The 17,087-nt window shown below is 52.2% G+C and overlaps 1 protein-coding gene across 1 annotated transcript; it reads left to right on the top strand.

The window, feature by feature from the left end:
• The first annotated feature begins 6,365 nt into the window (after positions 1 to 6,365).
• NOG (noggin) lies at positions 6,366 to 7,713 on the top strand. The gene has a single exon (XM_079797098.1). It carries the CDS (start codon positions 6,938 to 6,940, stop codon positions 7,634 to 7,636), a length of 699 nt encoding a protein of 232 aa, XP_079653224.1. The 5' UTR covers positions 6,366 to 6,937; the 3' UTR covers positions 7,637 to 7,713.
• Positions 7,714 to 17,087: the final 9,374 nt, after the last annotated feature.

Raw genomic sequence — 17,087 nt, 5'->3', positions numbered from 1 at the left:
TGACCTGGAATTGAACCAGACCTCCTGGTTCAAAGGCCGATGCTCAACCACTGAACCATACCAGCCGGGCTCTCACTGGCCTTTCAAAACCCAACTTGGACAGTGAATTCCCTGGTGAGCCTTCTTGGATCCTCCACCCTATTCCACCTTCCTATGCTTCATCGTGGCAATTGACATCCTGAATTGTCATCTTTGATTTATTTTCTCCTTTTTACCCAAGAGTCTTTGAGCTCCTCAAAGAGAGAAGGGGCTGTGTTTACTCCTTAGCAAGCAGATGAAGGCTTCATCAGGGCACAGGCCTGGTGAAGAGGTGAGTGAATTAGGCTGATGGATGACAGTAAGCAGTCACAGTGAAAGGGTTCCAAGCCTGCGCCAATGGGTGGGTGGTGGGGAGACAGAGTTGTGGACTAGGAAAAAAATTCAGGGACGGAAGAATGTGGCATTGGATGGATTCAGTGGCTGGAACCTGTTAATCACCCCAACCACTTGGAATGGGGGTGGCTTTTCACTTTATTTTTCATTCCATTGAGCTCCTATCTCCTTGTTATCTTGAGTCTGGGAGGGGATAAAAGAGACTAGACCATGTGATCTCAATAAACATCTATCTGAGGCAGAAGGACGAGGGGATGTGGGGGAAACGTGAGCCCAGGTTGAGATGGGTGCTTGTGTATTTGAAGCGGGGAGGGGCGAGGCTGTGTAATTCCTCAGAGCAGGTGGCTAAAGGGGAACGGTCTCCAGAAACCTTTACAGCCCAGACGACAAAGGGAGAGGCAGAAGGGCACCCTGGGGAGGGGGGGAGGGAGGGAGCATAGGGAGTGTGTGCATGTGTGTTTTGGTGTGCACCCCAGTGTGTTTGTACTCACTATTCCTGTATGTGTCAACAAATGCATCAGGATCTGCACAAGTGGGCGCTTATGTGGATCCCTCAGGGCAAGGGGAGGTGGGGAGCAGCCCTAGAGCACCTCGAGTTTACATTTCTGTTAATTTGGGGACAGTCCTCATTGCACAGAGCAGCCCACCATGGTTTGGGAGAACCCTTCAGCACGCCTGCGGGCAATGGGGGAGCGTCACGTGGTTCATTTTCCTTTTGCAATACTGGGCCCCAGGGTCCACAACTCAGAACCAAGCTGCGTGTGTCTGTGTGTGTGTGTGTATGTGTGTGTGTGTGTGTGTGTGTGTGTGTGTGTATAGAGAGAGAGAGAGAGAGGGACTGCACAAAGATTTCCTTTCCAGAGGAAAACCTCGGGTCCATCCCAGCCCCAGACTCCAGCGGAGCAAACACCACGCGGAGCCTGAGAGCGGAGGGCCCAGCGCAGAGGCAGGGTGTGCAGGCTCCGAAAGGGCAGACGCCAGGCCTGCTGGCGTCGCCCCCACACCCGCCTGGGCCCCCCACATCAGGGCAGGCTAAACATGAGGAGGCTCCTGTCTCCAGGGCTGGAAGAGAGGCGCCCTCGTTAAAACTCAGATAAACAGTTTATCAGGAGATGAATGAGCCACCGGGCTCCGGAGTCGGCTCCCCTTCCCCAGCGTGGAGCCGCGCGGGGAGGGGGCCGCAGGCGGAGCGGGGAGCCGGGCTGGGGAAGGAACTGGGCTGGGCTGCGGGGCTGGAACCAGCGCCTTTCCTCCTGTTGGCCTTCAGCTTTGTCTCTGTTCCTGCAAGTGCATTTCACATTTCTTTCCCCATTTTCCCACCCCAGCCTAAGGTTGGGAGTTATCCGCCTCCCCTCTCCCTTCTTTCTCTCCTCCTTTCTGCACCCCGCACCCCTCAAATGCCTATGCTAGTCAGAACGTCACAGTTTTACCTAGAATCCCATCACTAATAGTACACACACAAAATTGGAACGTATTGTGAAGCTGACCCAGCCACTGTTCCCCTGGTCCCCAGCAGGCCCTGGGGCATCCATCCCCCTCTGCCTGGCCTAAGAAGTCCCCTCCACTCTCTCATTCTTCCCCCAGTCAGGAGAGGAACGTGGCAAGCCTTGTGGCTGACTTTTCCTCACTTTGCCAAGTTGGGTCAGGTTCAAAAAGTGCTCCTTTGGGTCTCAGTAAGAAAAAGCCCAGCAAATTCAACTTTTATGAGACCCGAGAGACAGTCAGAATCAGAGGGTGATGGTTTTCTATGCCTGGGATGATGCCAGGCCTAAAGGATGGCAGCGATCATGTCTTCTCTGTGTCAGGGGAGCACCAGAGAGGGAAGGTGACTTGCCCAAGGTCACACAGCCGGTAGGTTGCAGGTTTTCCAACATCCAGCCTCATGTCCTCTGTACATCACCCAGGCTGCCTCAAGTTTATGTGTCCAGGACCAAAAAAAGCAGGAAGAGTGTTGAATTGCTCTTAGAATCAGCATAAAAGCACCCTGGGTCCTCTTGCCTTGACCTGGAGTTGCCGAAGCCGTTGTACAGAGGAGTGTTTCAATTTCCCTTGCCCAGAGCGTTTGCAGGGATCGGGACAGAAACCCTGGGATAAGGACAGCCAAGAATGGACCTACACTCACCTGGTTCACTAGACTCTTCCTACACAGGCTGCCAAGGCCCAAGGCCCTGGCCCATCTCCACTAAAGTCCGAACACCCCCCACAGTGAGGGCCTGATCAAAAAGCTGAGCTGATAGCCATCCTTCCCTTGGTCCATCTCCCACCCCACAGCTTCCTTTTGAAGAAATACAACCCTCTTTGTCCTGCTTGTCAAGCCCCCTCTTCAATAGAGCCACAGAAGCGTTGAAATGGGTCGGCTGTTGAGTCCCCAAGAAATGCCAGTGCCCCTCCCCCAAACTCGAGGGCCAGCAGCGGTGGAGAATAGTTCAGTTGCACATGCGGAGTGGACAGAAAGCAGGCCCAGAGGTGTTGCAGTTGATTTCAACAGCATCCCATCCCCTTCAAGCCTCTCTGGCCCAAACCTGAGATGGTTGGCCTGTTGAGGGCAGTGGGGTCCCCTGAAGAACTAACATTTGTTGAAAGACTGTTGCCCACGATTACACGCTGCTCCGGGTGCTGTGCCGAGCTAAACATTCCCTACCTCCTCCTTTACAGAGCACAATTCTGAGAGGTGTGTGTCAATCCCATCTGACAGAAGAGGAAATGCAAGTGTGGAGTTAAGATGCTACGCAGGTAACCCAGCTGGTGAGTGGCAGGGCCAGAATTCCCACTGAGAGCCACTGGATCCGGAGGTTGTCTTTGTGTTGAATTTCCCTGTTTGTGATATTTCCTCCTCCATCCAGATCTTCTGTATCCAGATCCTTGTATCCTTGATACAGTGTGCCCATCTGTTACTCCGGGGGGCGGGGGGGGGGAGGGAAAGGGGTGTCTGCTCCTTACCCTCATCCTCCTCCTTGCCTGGGACTTGCACCCTGAGTGGCTGAGCTGCATGCAGACTCAAATTGTTAATCTCCTACTCTCGCTACGCAGATAAATCTATCCTTTTTCTTCATTAAGCCCAGCTGAAGCTCAGCTCTACCATTAGTATTACTATTAGTATTAGTAATATTAGTATTACTTAGTCTCTGCAAACAGCATCCCCAAATTCACCCAATACCTAAGTATAATGGGCATAGAGTGGGGGACCGACTGTAAGCTCCCCAAGTGGGCCATTTCAGAACCCCACAGTGAAGAAGGGTAAGTGCAGTATGAAAATGGGATAGCTTTTATAATTGTTTTGACTTTGGGGGAGTCATCATAATGTATTATAAAATTTCGAACAGCATTCAGAGCATAGCATGACACTGTAATATTTCTCAAAAGTGGGCATGGGTTCTTCAAAGGTTGTGAAACACTCGTCTACAATAGATTTTTTTTCCCCCCGCACTTTTTTAATGTTTTCTTCGTGTGCTTGTCATATCCCCCTTAACTAGACTACAACAGTCATGGAGGGTGGTGATCGACGGCGAGTTCTTTCTCCTTTATGCTTTTCTCCCTGGTCTTCACCCCATGGACATTCTATAAACAGGTTACCCAAACTTTTGTCTAACATGGTTTGTTTTTCATCCCCAAGGGGCTTTTTTTTTTTTTTTTTTTTTGCTGTTCAGTCAAATCTAGCCAACCTAAATAAAGGGCTGAAGGATCTGGGTTGGTTTTCAAACAAAAACAGGTGATTTGCAGTAGGAGAGAGAGAGGAAACTGGTGGAACAGAGACCAGCACAATAAAACATCCCTAATTGGAACCTACCATCTCGGGAGGGCTGGGCTAGAAGTTAGCCTTTGAACTCGTTACTGAAAAATTATTTTCTTTAGTTAATTCACAGCAGTGACAAAATTGCTCTGGAACATTTAATCTTCCTAAGAAAACAAACTAGTGCCAGCCCCCTAAAGCACATCAAAAAAGAAAGGAGTATTGTTTAAGCGCCTACTACGCGCCGGGTTGCAGTCACACATTATTGCAGAATCAACTCAATTCAAACAACCAAGGAGTTGTTCGTATTTCCATCAAAGCGAGATTTCCTTTTAGGCAGTACCTTCATAGTCTAATTCTAGATAGTGTCTAGACTTGAAAGTTTAAGAGGATGTTTTCAGCTGAAACTGGCCAAACCTCCCAACTGCTGAAGTTTTGCAGAAAGACTGTGAAACAATGTGTTTTCTTCCGTAGACAGATGACAAACTTCTGGAGGGTGTAGGACAGCACAGGTTGAGAGGAAAAACTAGATCCTTGGGGAAAGAAAGTGGAGTGTTTTGCACTGTCCCAAGGAGACCTCCTAACTCCACTCCATGGAATGCTGGTGAATACTTGAGTCATTCACTCCTAATCTCTCTTCTCCAGCTTTTTCCAGACTCCAATCACATCCACCACAAAGGAAAATGAGTTTGAGTTTTGAAGCTTGGATTCTGTTCTTCATCCAAGGGAAAATTAACCAGAAGTGTCACTTCAATATCCATCTCCCATGGGAGAAACTGCTTCTAGAAGGGAAAGCATCATGCGGGTTTATTTAGAATCACAGAAAGGCAGGACGATAAGAGTAAGGTAGTTGTCACTAATGCAGAAAGTAAGGGATATGGTGCCACAAAAGTGACTTGTCTAAGGTTCACATACTCATATCAGGCTGGAGCCTAGCCAGGACTCAGGTCCCCTTACTACCAGTTCACCTTTGAAGTTTCTCTTGCCCATTGATGCCCATTTAGTGCAGTACTATTCTTGTGGCATTTGAGGGACTCGGGGAGCAATCTCAGGAAGTTTGTTTACACTGAGGGCCTGGCGAGCTATGAGAGAACAGCCGGCACCAGGATAGGCACGCACGCACTGAGGCGCACACAGAGCAGAAACTGATCAGATGGATATCCCGAAAACCCACCTCACAGGGCCGCCCCCGCCAGCGCCAGGTGCAGGACTTGCCCCATGCCAGCAGAGGGCGCGCCGCCCCCAGGGAGCCGAGCGGCGGCCGCGCTGAGCCCGGCGTGTTAGGGGAGCTGCAGGCAAGCAGGACGCGCCCCTACAGTTCGGCCACTCAGGGTGCAGGACCCGGCCAAGGAGGAGGAGGAGGGTGAGGAGCGGGCCCCCCTCGTGGGCCTGGGTAACAGACGGGCAGGAGTGCTTCCTAGGAATTACATCACGCTGCGCAACACTGCGCTCCCTGACCCCCCCAGAGCAAAATGTGTGTGTGTGTGTGAGGGGGAGGGCGAGGGTGGGGTGGTGGTGGTGGTAGTGGTGTGTGCGTGTGTGTGTGTGTGTGTGTGAGTGTGAGTGTGTGTGTGCTGGGGGAGGGGAGTTAGAACGAACCCGGGAGAGAGGAAAAGCGAGACGCGGCCGGGTATAAAGCTCCGGGCACATGGAGAAATCCTTTGCACCGAACTGCACCGAGAAACGAGCCCCCAGCACCTCCCCGCCCACCGCAAAGCGCCCGGCTAGTGAGAACCCTCCGAGTACCCCCTAAAACCGGCCCTGCACCCTCCAGCCCAGCTCCAGCGCGGCCGTGAGCTTTTCCTAGGACTGGCCCTGGCGGGGCGCCTAGAGCCCCAGTTGCATTGCTCCAGGAGAAAGGAGGGGGGCGGTGCATTTGCAGGAGGAGGAGAAGGGGGGTGGGTGGTGGGGGAGAGAGAAAATTGCGCGGAGACCTGCCAAGCGCCACCGCCGCCGCCGCCGCCGCTGCCGCCGCCGCCGCCGCCGCCGCTGCCGCCGTCGCCGCCGCCGCCGCCGCCTGTGAGCTCCGGCGGGCAGCCGGGCTGTCGGCTTCCCGGGACATCTGGGTCCAGCGGGGCACAGCCCTGGGCGCTGCCGTAGCCGCCGCCGCCGCCTCCGACGCGAGTGCAGGCGGCTTCCCCGGGAGCTAGTGCCGCTCCAGCTCCTCGGGGGTGGAGAAGTGGGGGGTGGGGTTGTTGTTGGGGGGGAAGAAGGGGGAGGGGGCAACGCCGAGAGAGTCAGTGGTTTCCATGGTGATGGAGCTGAAAGTGCAGGAAATTTAAAGGCTTGGACCCAGCGAGACAGACAAACCGGTGCCAACGTGCGCGGACGCCGCCGCCGCCGCCGCCGCTGGAGTCCGCCGGGCAGAGCCGGCCGCGGAGCCCGGAGCAGACGGAGGGAAGTGCCCCCAGGACCCGCTCGGCCGGCGGCGCTGCACAGAGCGGCAGAGCGAGGAGCAGCCGGAGGAGGAGGAGGAGGGGAGAGCGGCTCGTCCACGCGCCCAGCGCCGCCGCCGGCTCGGGAAGGCAGCGAGGAGCCGGCGCCCCCTGCGCCTGCGGTCGCCCTGGAGTAATTTCGGATGCCCCGCCGCGGCCGTCTTCCCGAATAGACCCGGGAGAGGAGTTGCGGCCAACTTGTGTGCCTTTTTTCCGCCCGGGTGGGAGCCGGCGCTGCGCGAAGGGCTTTCCCGGCGACTCATGCTGCCGGCCCTGCGCCTGCCCAGCCTCGGGTGAGCGGCCGCCGGAGAGACGGGGGAGCGCGGCGCCGCCGCGGGCTCGGCGTGCTCTCCTCCGGGGACGCGGAACGAAGCAGCAGCCCCGGGCGCACGCCGGAGGCATGGAGCGCTGCCCCAGCCTGGGGGTCACCCTCTACGCCCTGGTGGTGGTCCTGGGGCTGCGGGCGGCACCGGCCGGCGGCCAGCACTATCTCCACATCCGCCCGGCCCCCAGCGACAACCTGCCCCTGGTGGACCTCATCGAACACCCGGACCCTATCTTTGACCCCAAGGAGAAGGATCTGAATGAGACGCTGCTGCGCTCGCTGCTTGGGGGCCACTACGACCCGGGCTTCATGGCCACTTCGCCCCCCGAGGACCGGCCCGGCGGAGGCGGGGGGTCGGCCGGGAGTGCCGAGGACCTGGCCGAGCTGGACCAGCTGCTGAGGCAGCGGCCGTCGGGGGCCATGCCGAGCGAGATCAAAGGGCTGGAGTTCTCGGAGGGCTTGGCCCCAGGCAAGAAGCAGCGCCTGAGCAAGAAGCTGCGGAGGAAGCTGCAGATGTGGCTGTGGTCGCAGACCTTCTGCCCGGTGCTGTACGCGTGGAACGACCTGGGCAGCCGCTTCTGGCCGCGCTACGTGAAGGTGGGCAGCTGCTTCAGTAAGCGCTCGTGCTCCGTGCCCGAGGGCATGGTGTGCAAGCCGTCCAAGTCCGTGCACCTCACGGTGCTGCGGTGGCGCTGTCAGCGGCGCGGGGGCCAGCGCTGCGGCTGGATTCCCATCCAGTACCCCATCATTTCCGAGTGCAAGTGCTCGTGCTAGAACTCGGGGGCCCCCTGCCCGCACCCGGACACTTGATCGATCCCCACCGACGCCCCCCCCCCCCCCCCCGCACCGTTTCCAACCAGTTCCACCACCCTCTCTGGAGGGGGATTCAATGAACCTTTTTTTTTTTTTTTTTGGCTACAGAGACCTAGCTTTCTGGTTCATGTAATGCACTGTTTAACTGTGTAGGAATGTATATCTGTGTGTATATACGGTCCCAGTTTTAATTTACTTATTAAAAGGTCAGTATTATACGTTAAAAGTTACCGGCTTCTACTGTATTTTTAAAAAAAAAATAAGCAAAAGGAAAAAAAAAAAGAACAGAGAAAAGAGAGACTTATTCTGGTTGTTGCTAATAATGTTAACCTGCTATTTATATTCCAGGGCCCTTCGCATGGCGAAGCAGTGGGGGGAAAGTTATTTTTTTTTTCTTAAAGTACAAAGAGAGGGGAGAACTTTTGTAGAAGGACTTTTAAAAAGCTATTTTCCATTCTTCGGAAAGTGTTTTTGGTTTTCCTTGGACCTCGAAGAAGCTATAGAGTTCAATGTTATTTTACAGTTATTGTAAATATAGAGAAATGGAATGACTAATCATTGTAAATTAAGAGTATCTGCTATTTATTCTTTATAATATCCCGTGTAGTAAATGAGAAAGAAGTGCAGAGCAGGATTAAAGAAAACCACTAAAATCGACTGGCTCCACACTGCGATTCTCTGTGTTGGTGATTGATGGGAGGGGTGGGGGTTAAGGGGGGGGGGCGGGCAGGGGGTGCCGCTGTGCTTATTACGCCTGTGAGGAGAAGGGGCTCATCCCCTCTTCGGGTGTGATGGAGGTGACCACTCAATTTTTCATGGTAGGGGGGTATTCTCAACCCCTCACTGGAGCATCACGTGGCCTCCGCCCAGTCTCCCAGCTTTTTCTCCCTATATCACCAAAGCCTGGGCCTGTCGTGACCTCGACACCCAGCCGGCCCCCTGGAGCTGACCCCAGGCTGGGCCGAGGGAGGGGGGAGGGTGGGCGGCCGCTTTGTCCTGCCTGACAGGCCCTTCACAATGGGGACACGTGTCTTTCACACCTACCCTAGGGGCGGAGTGCCGCTGAAACTTGACCCCCGAGGAATGGGGGGGGAGAGATCAGAGCGCGCCCACCCAGATCCCGCCACCCCTCCTGCCTCGCACCCCCCCCCCCACCTCAATATTCAGCCCGTGTTAACCCTTTGCACGCCCGGAAATTACGATGGTAATTCCAAGCTGAGGAATCGACACTCACAGCCTCTGGGATCCTGCCAGTCTGAGCCCCCCCAAAATCCCAGGCCCTCAGCCTTAATGTCTGGGAGATTTGACACTCACCTCCCTTCTCCCCCCCCCCCCCCCCCCCAAGACCTAAGGAAGACTCTGCGGGTCAGGGTTTCGGAAGGGTCCGAATTGGATTGAAAAAAACGCTATCACTAGGTCCTGCCGTGGGGAACGGGGTGCACCCCCCCACACACACACTCCGCACCCCAGCTCTGGACGCTTACTCCACTTGGGGGTGGGGAGGGAGGAGAAATCAGAATCCAGGTCTTTGAGCTTCTGGGTTAGATAGGGGCAAAAGACGGGTTATCCCTTAAAGGGACCTGCAGAACATCCCCCCCCCACCCCCCACCCCACTCCTTAAAGAAAGCCAACTTCTTGGGGCGGGCGCTCGACTCGCGTGCGTCCCTCTGCCTGGGTCCGCGGTGGCGCCCATCCGCGCGGCTCCACGTGGGCCGCTTCCTGACACTGCTCGGGGCTCCCTTTATTTATCTTGGACTCCAAAGTTGCTCTCCTTTGCTACCTCTCTCCCCTTACGCCCCCCCCCCCCCCACACCTCCCCGCCTCCCTCCGGGCGTCCCTCTCCTCTCCCCCCTCCCCCCCCCCCCACCTCCGGAGTCCCGGCGAATCTGTGCTAATTATTTCAAACCTGCGCCCAGTCCCCAGCACAGCTTCAATGCCCCGGCCCCGCCCGCCCGGTCCCTGCAGCCGGGCGCTTTCTTCCCTCCCGAGGCAGCCTCGGTGGCTCCTCATTTCAATAGCCTGGCCCGCGAGCCCGAGCCCCCTCCCCGGCGCTGCCTCCGTCAGCCGTGGGACAGACGTTAGGGTATTCATTAACTGAGAGCCGAGGAATAACGGCATTATTCCCCCCAGAGAGGGCACCCTGCCCCCGCGACTATCTGAGGCTTCATTGTAAAAGGATTAAAAGTTAAAGACCTCCATCTTATGATTCTTTCATTTAATCTTCCTGGCGCCTGGGAGACATGCTCGATGGATGATGGCTTTTAAAATATTCCTAATGTCGGCTACCTTAAGACTCCAAGCCGGGCAAACAAACGTAATTTATTTCCAGAAGAAAGGGGATATTGAGATGTTTAAGTTTATGAACCGCCGTCCCCATGTATATTTGTTAAGGTCTGACAAATACCCAAATAACGTTAAAATCAGCCATTCATCACTTATGAATTTATGCAAAACTTTCTGTGCCCCGGGCCAATATTTTTTTAGACAGAGTTTCACTTGCGAGAGGTGGAGGTGGTGGGGAGCGGGGAGGAGGAGGGGGTTTGGCGGGGCGTGGGGGGGGGGGGAGGTTGTGGGGGGGGGGGGGGCGAAAGCAAGAATTTTCATGCCTGGTAAACACGCGAATTATGCGAAGAGAGTTATTCCCAGCTGGGCGGGCAGCCAAAACTCCGAGAGCGCGCCGAGGCCAGCGCCCCCACCCCCACGTTGGCAATGTCATTGGATTACAATGCGAGGTCTTCCCCTCCGCGACGCCCCCTCCTCCCCCCGCCCGCCCGCCCGCCCGCCGGCCCGCGCCCCTCCTCCCCACCCCTGCCCACTTGGAAAACCCGCTCGCAGCCGGCCAGCTTCTCGGCTTTCAGGGCAGGAGCCGGTGTGAGCTGGGAGGACCGGCTGCAGAGGTGACCTGCCATAGACAGACCACCGGACAGACAGGCTCAAAGGCCAGGAGCGGAGCCACTCCAGACGTGGAGAGAGGACCCAGCAGGACCCAGGCGGTCCCAGGAGAGAGAGCCAAGGAGGTGCTGGTTCCCCGAACACTGTGACTAAGGCACAGCCGGTTCCGTCTCTATCATTATTAATGTTGATAATACTAATAATAGCATCAACACGGAAAGGAGTGGAGAGCTCTGGGCAGAGAGGCAAGAACACTGTCCTTTGCGGTCACCTAGTGCCTATCTCCTGTAAGGAGGAAAAGGGATCTCGGTGTCTCCTGAGGCTTTGACAGCCTGTGTCTGTGAACGTCTGCAGCTGCGGGGACCCTGCCTCCTCGGGATGGAGGTTTGTCACTATTCCTGGTACAGACACATCAGCTTTCTCAAAATCCTGGAGGAGAGTAGCAAGGTGCCCATCTTCCCCGCCCTCCAGCCCTGACTGCAAGAAGTCACTCATCAACCCTCTGTTTGGAACTCTTCCTTTTGTTCCTGCCTTCCGTCCTTCCCACAGGCCCCACACTTCATGCACAAGCACACGGAGGCCAAATGTCCACGGAAAGCCGGCCCCCGGGGGGGGGGGGTCTGGGAATGGGATCTGGTTCCCTGTTGCGATGGAGAAGGCCAGGGGTCCATTATCAGTCTTGCTGGTGAGACTCCTGGGAAAGAGGGTTGAAGTTTGGCGGCAGCTGCAGGAGGAGGCTGGCCGTGTATTAAGAGCTCTTAGCTGTGCTGGATGGGGACAGCAGGGGGAGGGCCCAGCCCATATTGGTATTTTGAAGGAGTGATTCATCCTTTTTCTTTAATGCTCTTGGAATGTCAGAGCTGGAGGGGAGCTTGGATTCCAATGCCCACCCCTCAATTTACAGATGAGAAGACTGAGACCTCAGAGGGATTTGCTGAAGATCACGCTGATTGATGTAGTTGTTCTCTAAGGGGTCTCCATTGTGCCTCTCCACAGCTCGCTTTTTCTTTATTCTTCTGTTTATCTTTGTATTATTACTATTATTATTTTGGTCAGGGAGAGTTCTTTCCATAATTGACATAATGACAATTGGTCATCGCGGAGTTGATCAACCGTTCTGCTATCTCTATTCACAGGCCAGCTATTAATGGTGTCTGGCATGCCAAGCACTGAGGTAGGCCCTTTACACCCATCCTCATCCAAGGTCTCTAAGTTTTTAAATAAGGGAGCTGGAGCTCAGAGACTTTAAGCACCTTACCCAAAGCCACACAGCAAGTGATACAGTTATGATTCAAATTAGAGCTGATGCTACCACCTCTGCTTTTTCGGTAGCTCTGTAGAGATCCGTGCTTGGGGAGCCACACAGAACATTTCTGTACACTCCATTATGTGCCAGGACCCCTCTCCCCCATGTCCCTCTGACTCCCCTCCCCCCCCCCAACACACACATAAGGAGTTTATAATGCAATGGAGGAGGTAAGAAATGAAGAGCAGGGTAAGTGATGAAAGAGGAGATAAACAAACCTGGGCCAGATGGTGAGGGCTCACTGCTGGACTGGGCAGCCAGGAAAGGCATCTGACTAAAGTCGCAAAGAACAAGTTGAATGTCAGCCTACTGTGGTGGGGATGTGAGAGGAAAGGGCCTTTAGATGGAAAAAGCAGAACAGGTAAAGAATTTGTGTCCTTGGGAAACAGCTCAAACAAACTGGAACATAGGATGGACCCAGGCCTCATAGATAACCAGAGCAATGCTCAAAAACGATGGGATAAAGAAATAATTCCTTCGCAGTAGTGCTCTAACGGTGTTCCTGCCCTCTTCAAGAGCTCTCAATGGCTCCCTATTGCCTGAAATATAAAATTTAGTGCCCTTGGTTGGCATTCAAGGTCCTCCGTAATTTGGCTTCAGCCTGCTTTTTAGATCTTATCGCCTGCTCTCACTTGGCTTGGGTCCATCCTATGTTAAAGTGTTTTCCTCATTGATCTTTATTGTTGAAAGTATTACAGATGTCCTCTTTTCTCCCCATTGACCCCCTCCACCCCATACCTACCCCCCAGGACCTCTGACATTGCCTCAGAAGTCCCACAATATTGTCTCTACTGCAGTCTGTTGGCTAAGCAAGTATCTATGACCAGTCCAAACTCAAGGAAAGGGATGTAGACATCACCTCTCAATGGGAGCAGCAAAGCCTCAGGGGCCACCTTTCATCTACCACAAGCACTTTTTGTAGGCCAGACTCTGTATTTTATACCCAGGACCCAAAAATGAGCAGATACAGTCTTCTTCCATTTAAGTTTGGTGCCAGTGTCCAGGATGGATTGGAAATAGGATAGTGGCTACTGGGATGTTAGGTGAGGAGGACCTTGCTGTGGTCCAGGAAGAGTCAGTAAGATGAATACTTGAGGACCATCAATGTCAATGAACACAAAGATCATTGGCCAGGAGACTGGAAAGGACTTGGTGATTGATTGGATGTGGGGGCTGAAGGAGAGGTCAGAAAGGTCCCTGATGTTTCAGGCCTGCAAGGGACCATGCACAGAAGAGGAATCTCATATAAAACAGCATCCTTCACCACCCACTACTCCTTACACACACACACACACACACACACACACACACGTTCCAGGCTTGTCCAGAAGAGGGAGGAATCTGAGAAGCCTGCAGAAGATTTTAATTTATAATTGAGATGGATGGATGGATGGATGGTAGAGACAGCAAAAGGAAGTGGGCAGGGATAATCATGCACTCTTGGGGTGCAGTAAGATTTTCCCCAGCAGACCAGAAGGCCCTGACGGTACCAGATGTATCTGCAGGGGGGATGGTCTGAAGTGAGGTGTGCAAGGAAACCTGGGAGAGGCCAAGGGGCAGAGAAGATGCTGACACTGCCTGCAAGATGCTACCAGCTGGTGCTTCATATTTGTGATCTCACTGTGGAACGAAGAGCCATTGTTCATTATACACCATTGTACACCTGAGGAAAATGAGGCTCAGAGAGGTCAATAACGGGCCCAAGGACACACGTTTGGTAAGTAGAAGCACCTGGACTCAAATCCAGGCCTGTGTGATGTCCAAGTCACACCAGACCTCCTCCATAAAGGCCTCCCCTGGCTGGAATGACTCCCCTCCCTTCTCGGTGCTTCATCACCTGAGCCCTAAGGATTGCGGATTCTCTGGGAAGGAAATTCTTAACCTGCTGTGCTTAGGAAAGAGGGCTCTGCAGAGTGTGTCTGAAATGTATTTGTGTGTGTTTTTTGTGGGAAGAGAGCCTGCCCATATGCATCAGATCTAAGGTCTGTAACACAAAGATTAAACCCTCTCCTAGGCCCTGAGAATTTTTAAATGACAGATTTTTTAAAATTGTAACTCACTTGTTAAATCGTCACAGCACACAGTACAATGCTTGACACGGTGTTTAGTAAATACTAGTGAAGTGACTCGAAGCTCATTGTAGGTTCTTGAGGAAGGGATGCGGTAGAAAGATTCTTCTGGATTATATTTGTGTAAAAAAAATAAATTAAAAAAAATCCGAAAGGTAAAACTGTAGGCTGGAAGGCCACATAAGAGAGTGCAACTGTCATCTAGTTTTGAAGGACAGTGTGATCAAAGGGAAGGGAGAGGAAAGGACACAACTAAGATGTTTTAAAGGAAAGCAGAAGTTAGATCCAGCCTGCATTTTTGTACAAAGCAATAATTTGCTGGAGCTGAGAAGAAGCTGTCCCCTTTAAATCAAACATGGCCCCTTTATTTTGCCACAGTCCCTACCTCTCCCTATTGCATGCTTCACTCATTATATTACCTACCAGAACTCTCATAGGCATTTGCAGTTGGGATCCCGGGATTATATATAAGGAAGGGACTGAAAGTAAACAGAAAATTTTGATTCTTTGAAATGAGAGAAAAGGAAGGGAAGCCATATACAAAATTTGCGAAGGGGATGCTGATTTCGAGGAAAAGATGATAGAATTACAACATTTAAACTGGGATGGCTTTAAAATTCTTCACATTTGACTGCAAAAACTAAGCTTGTCAAGGCCGAGTGACTTGCCTCCGTTCTAGTTACTTTGGAACAGAATTGGCACCAAAAGCAACGTTTCCAGATTTTCAGTTCAATCCTCCCTTTACAGTTGTTATAAGAACAAGCAGTGTTAGGATTCAAAAGCACTTTCATGAGCATAATTTTACATGCAATGAGATGTGAAAATTCACAAGGGAAGGAAACAGGTCTGTCATAAGTCCCCTGAGACTAGCACAGTGCCTGACCCATAGGATCACTCAACAAATATTGGCTGGAAGGATAAAGGTATGTAGGTGTATTTCACAGCTAGGAAAACGGAAGCTCACAGAAGTTGAATAAAGGACAATGTCACAGAGCTCATACCAGATGGTGAGGCAGCAGTAGCTGGTGGCATCAGTAACGGGAGATCCAGCGCTGTTATTTTTCTCTGTGGTCAGGATTGGGCTCAAGAAACCCACCACACATCTGGAGACTGCTCAGAGAGTCTATGGGATAAGAATAAGAAGATAGTGGTAGTCTGCACTAACCAAGTGAAATATGCCCTACAGTCGCTGGTTTTGGCAGCCTCTTCCTGGCCCATGTTATAAAGGACTCCTGACTGGTGTTCAACTTACTGAATTAAGAGGGAAAGATTAGTCAAGCAAGGTTAATAATCCCCCCCCCCCCCCCCCATTTACAGATGTGGAAACAGGAAGCTTAAGTGACTCGCCCAAGAGCTCACAGCTAATTGATGGTGGAGCCAAGATGCAAACAGGTCTGGAGAAGATTTCAGTTTATCATTGAGATGGATGGATGGATGGATGGATGGATGGATGGATGGATGGATGGATGGGTGGTGGGGACAGCAAAAGAGCCCAGTAGAGTTGTTGGGAAAAGCAGAAGGGTTTAGTGCTCCTTGAGTTGATAATCCCAGCCAGTCTCCTTGATTCCATGCTCGCTCCAGCTCCAATCCATTATCCACGCTATAGCCTGAGTGACCTTAAGACACACATGTGGTCTTGTCACTCCCCGCATAAAATTTCTCAATGGCTTCCCATGGCTCCGAGGATAAAGGCCAGAATCCTTACCAGACTGAGGCCTCCCTCCGCCTGCCTCTGAGTTCAAGCCACACAGTTAAGGTTCTCTCGCGCACCAAGCACCCACACCCCCTCTCCCCCCACCCGCCCTTGAGGGCCTTTGCACAGGCTATACCTTCAGGCTGGAGTATTTTCTCCGCTCCTATGAATGCCCTCCTGTCTTTAGACGCTGTTCCTGGAAAAATCAGGCCAGGCCCCCTCTGCTCCATGCTCTCTCAGCTCTCAGGACTTTTCCTCACAGGATGTGTCCGTTTGTAGTTGGCATTTATAATTTTCAGGTATTTCTGTGTTCTGACTCTTCCAATGGATTGTCACCTCCCTCCGTTTTGCTCACCATGGTATCCCTGGGCACTGGTACAATTTGGGGCACAGATAGACACTAGTTTTATAGAGAGAGATGACTGCATAAATGAATATTAACTGATCACTTTTCTGGGATCAGCCAGGTTCTCTCTGGAGCTCTGAGGATCCCAGGAGTTCAGAGTCCAGTCGCTGTTAAACAGTGATCTGGGGAAAATTTAAGAACATGCTCGAATATATGACACAGCACACAGAGCAGGGCTGTTCCGACGACCCTAAAGTGACTCTGTCAGTTCTGGGGATTACTGACTATGAGGTTACTGACTTCGAAGGTGCCTGTCTGCTGGGGGGGGGGGGGGGGGGGGGCTGAATTAAACTGAGATAAACTCTTTTTAGCAAATCAAGGAAGGGAATATTTAGAGAAGACTTCCCATCCAAACCTAGATAGCACTGAATAAATCCATGGAGAAAATTCGGAGAAGACTTTCCATGTGTAGGTGGAGGATTTGCTTTTCCCTCATCTGAAATCCTTAAAAAGAGGAGACAGCTTATCTGCTGAACAGTTAAGACTTGATCCAGGGAATAATAAAATCAAACAATGACTAACTCATGCCTAACGCTTTATGGTTTAAAACCACTTTCACATCCATTATCTCTTTCAAACCCACATAAGAGCCCATAGCCAGAATTTTGATCATTATTTTAAAGATAAGATAAGGAAACTGAGGCTTGAAGGATAACTTACCCTGGAGGCAAAAACTCTTCCGCTGGGGAAGGATTTTATATTATGATAGTCTTGGCTGGAAAAAAAAAAAGTGTGTTTTTTGTGTGTGTTTTTTCAGTGCCAGTTGTTTTTGTTTGGGCTTTGGGGGGTTTTGTTGTTGCTGTTGTTTAAATTATAGGCCAGAAAATGGATGAGAGTGGGGAAGCCAATAACCAAAGGCAAGCTAAGGTTGATTCAGGATGGAGGGAAAGTGGGAAGCCAGGGGAGTTTGTCTTATGTGAACAGAGTCTGGAATCGAGCCTAAGTAATTAGCCCTAATTTGTTCTAATTCTATAAATTCCTCATTCTAGTTATTGGTCCTTTTAAAAAATATATAGATAGATAGATATAGATATAGATATATAGAT

This window comes from Cnephaeus nilssonii, assembly GCF_951640355.1.
Source record: "Cnephaeus nilssonii genome assembly, chromosome: 19".
NCBI classification, from domain to species: Eukaryota; Metazoa; Chordata; class Mammalia; order Chiroptera; family Vespertilionidae; genus Cnephaeus; species Cnephaeus nilssonii.
This window is presented reverse-complemented; position numbering and strand designations above follow the sequence as displayed.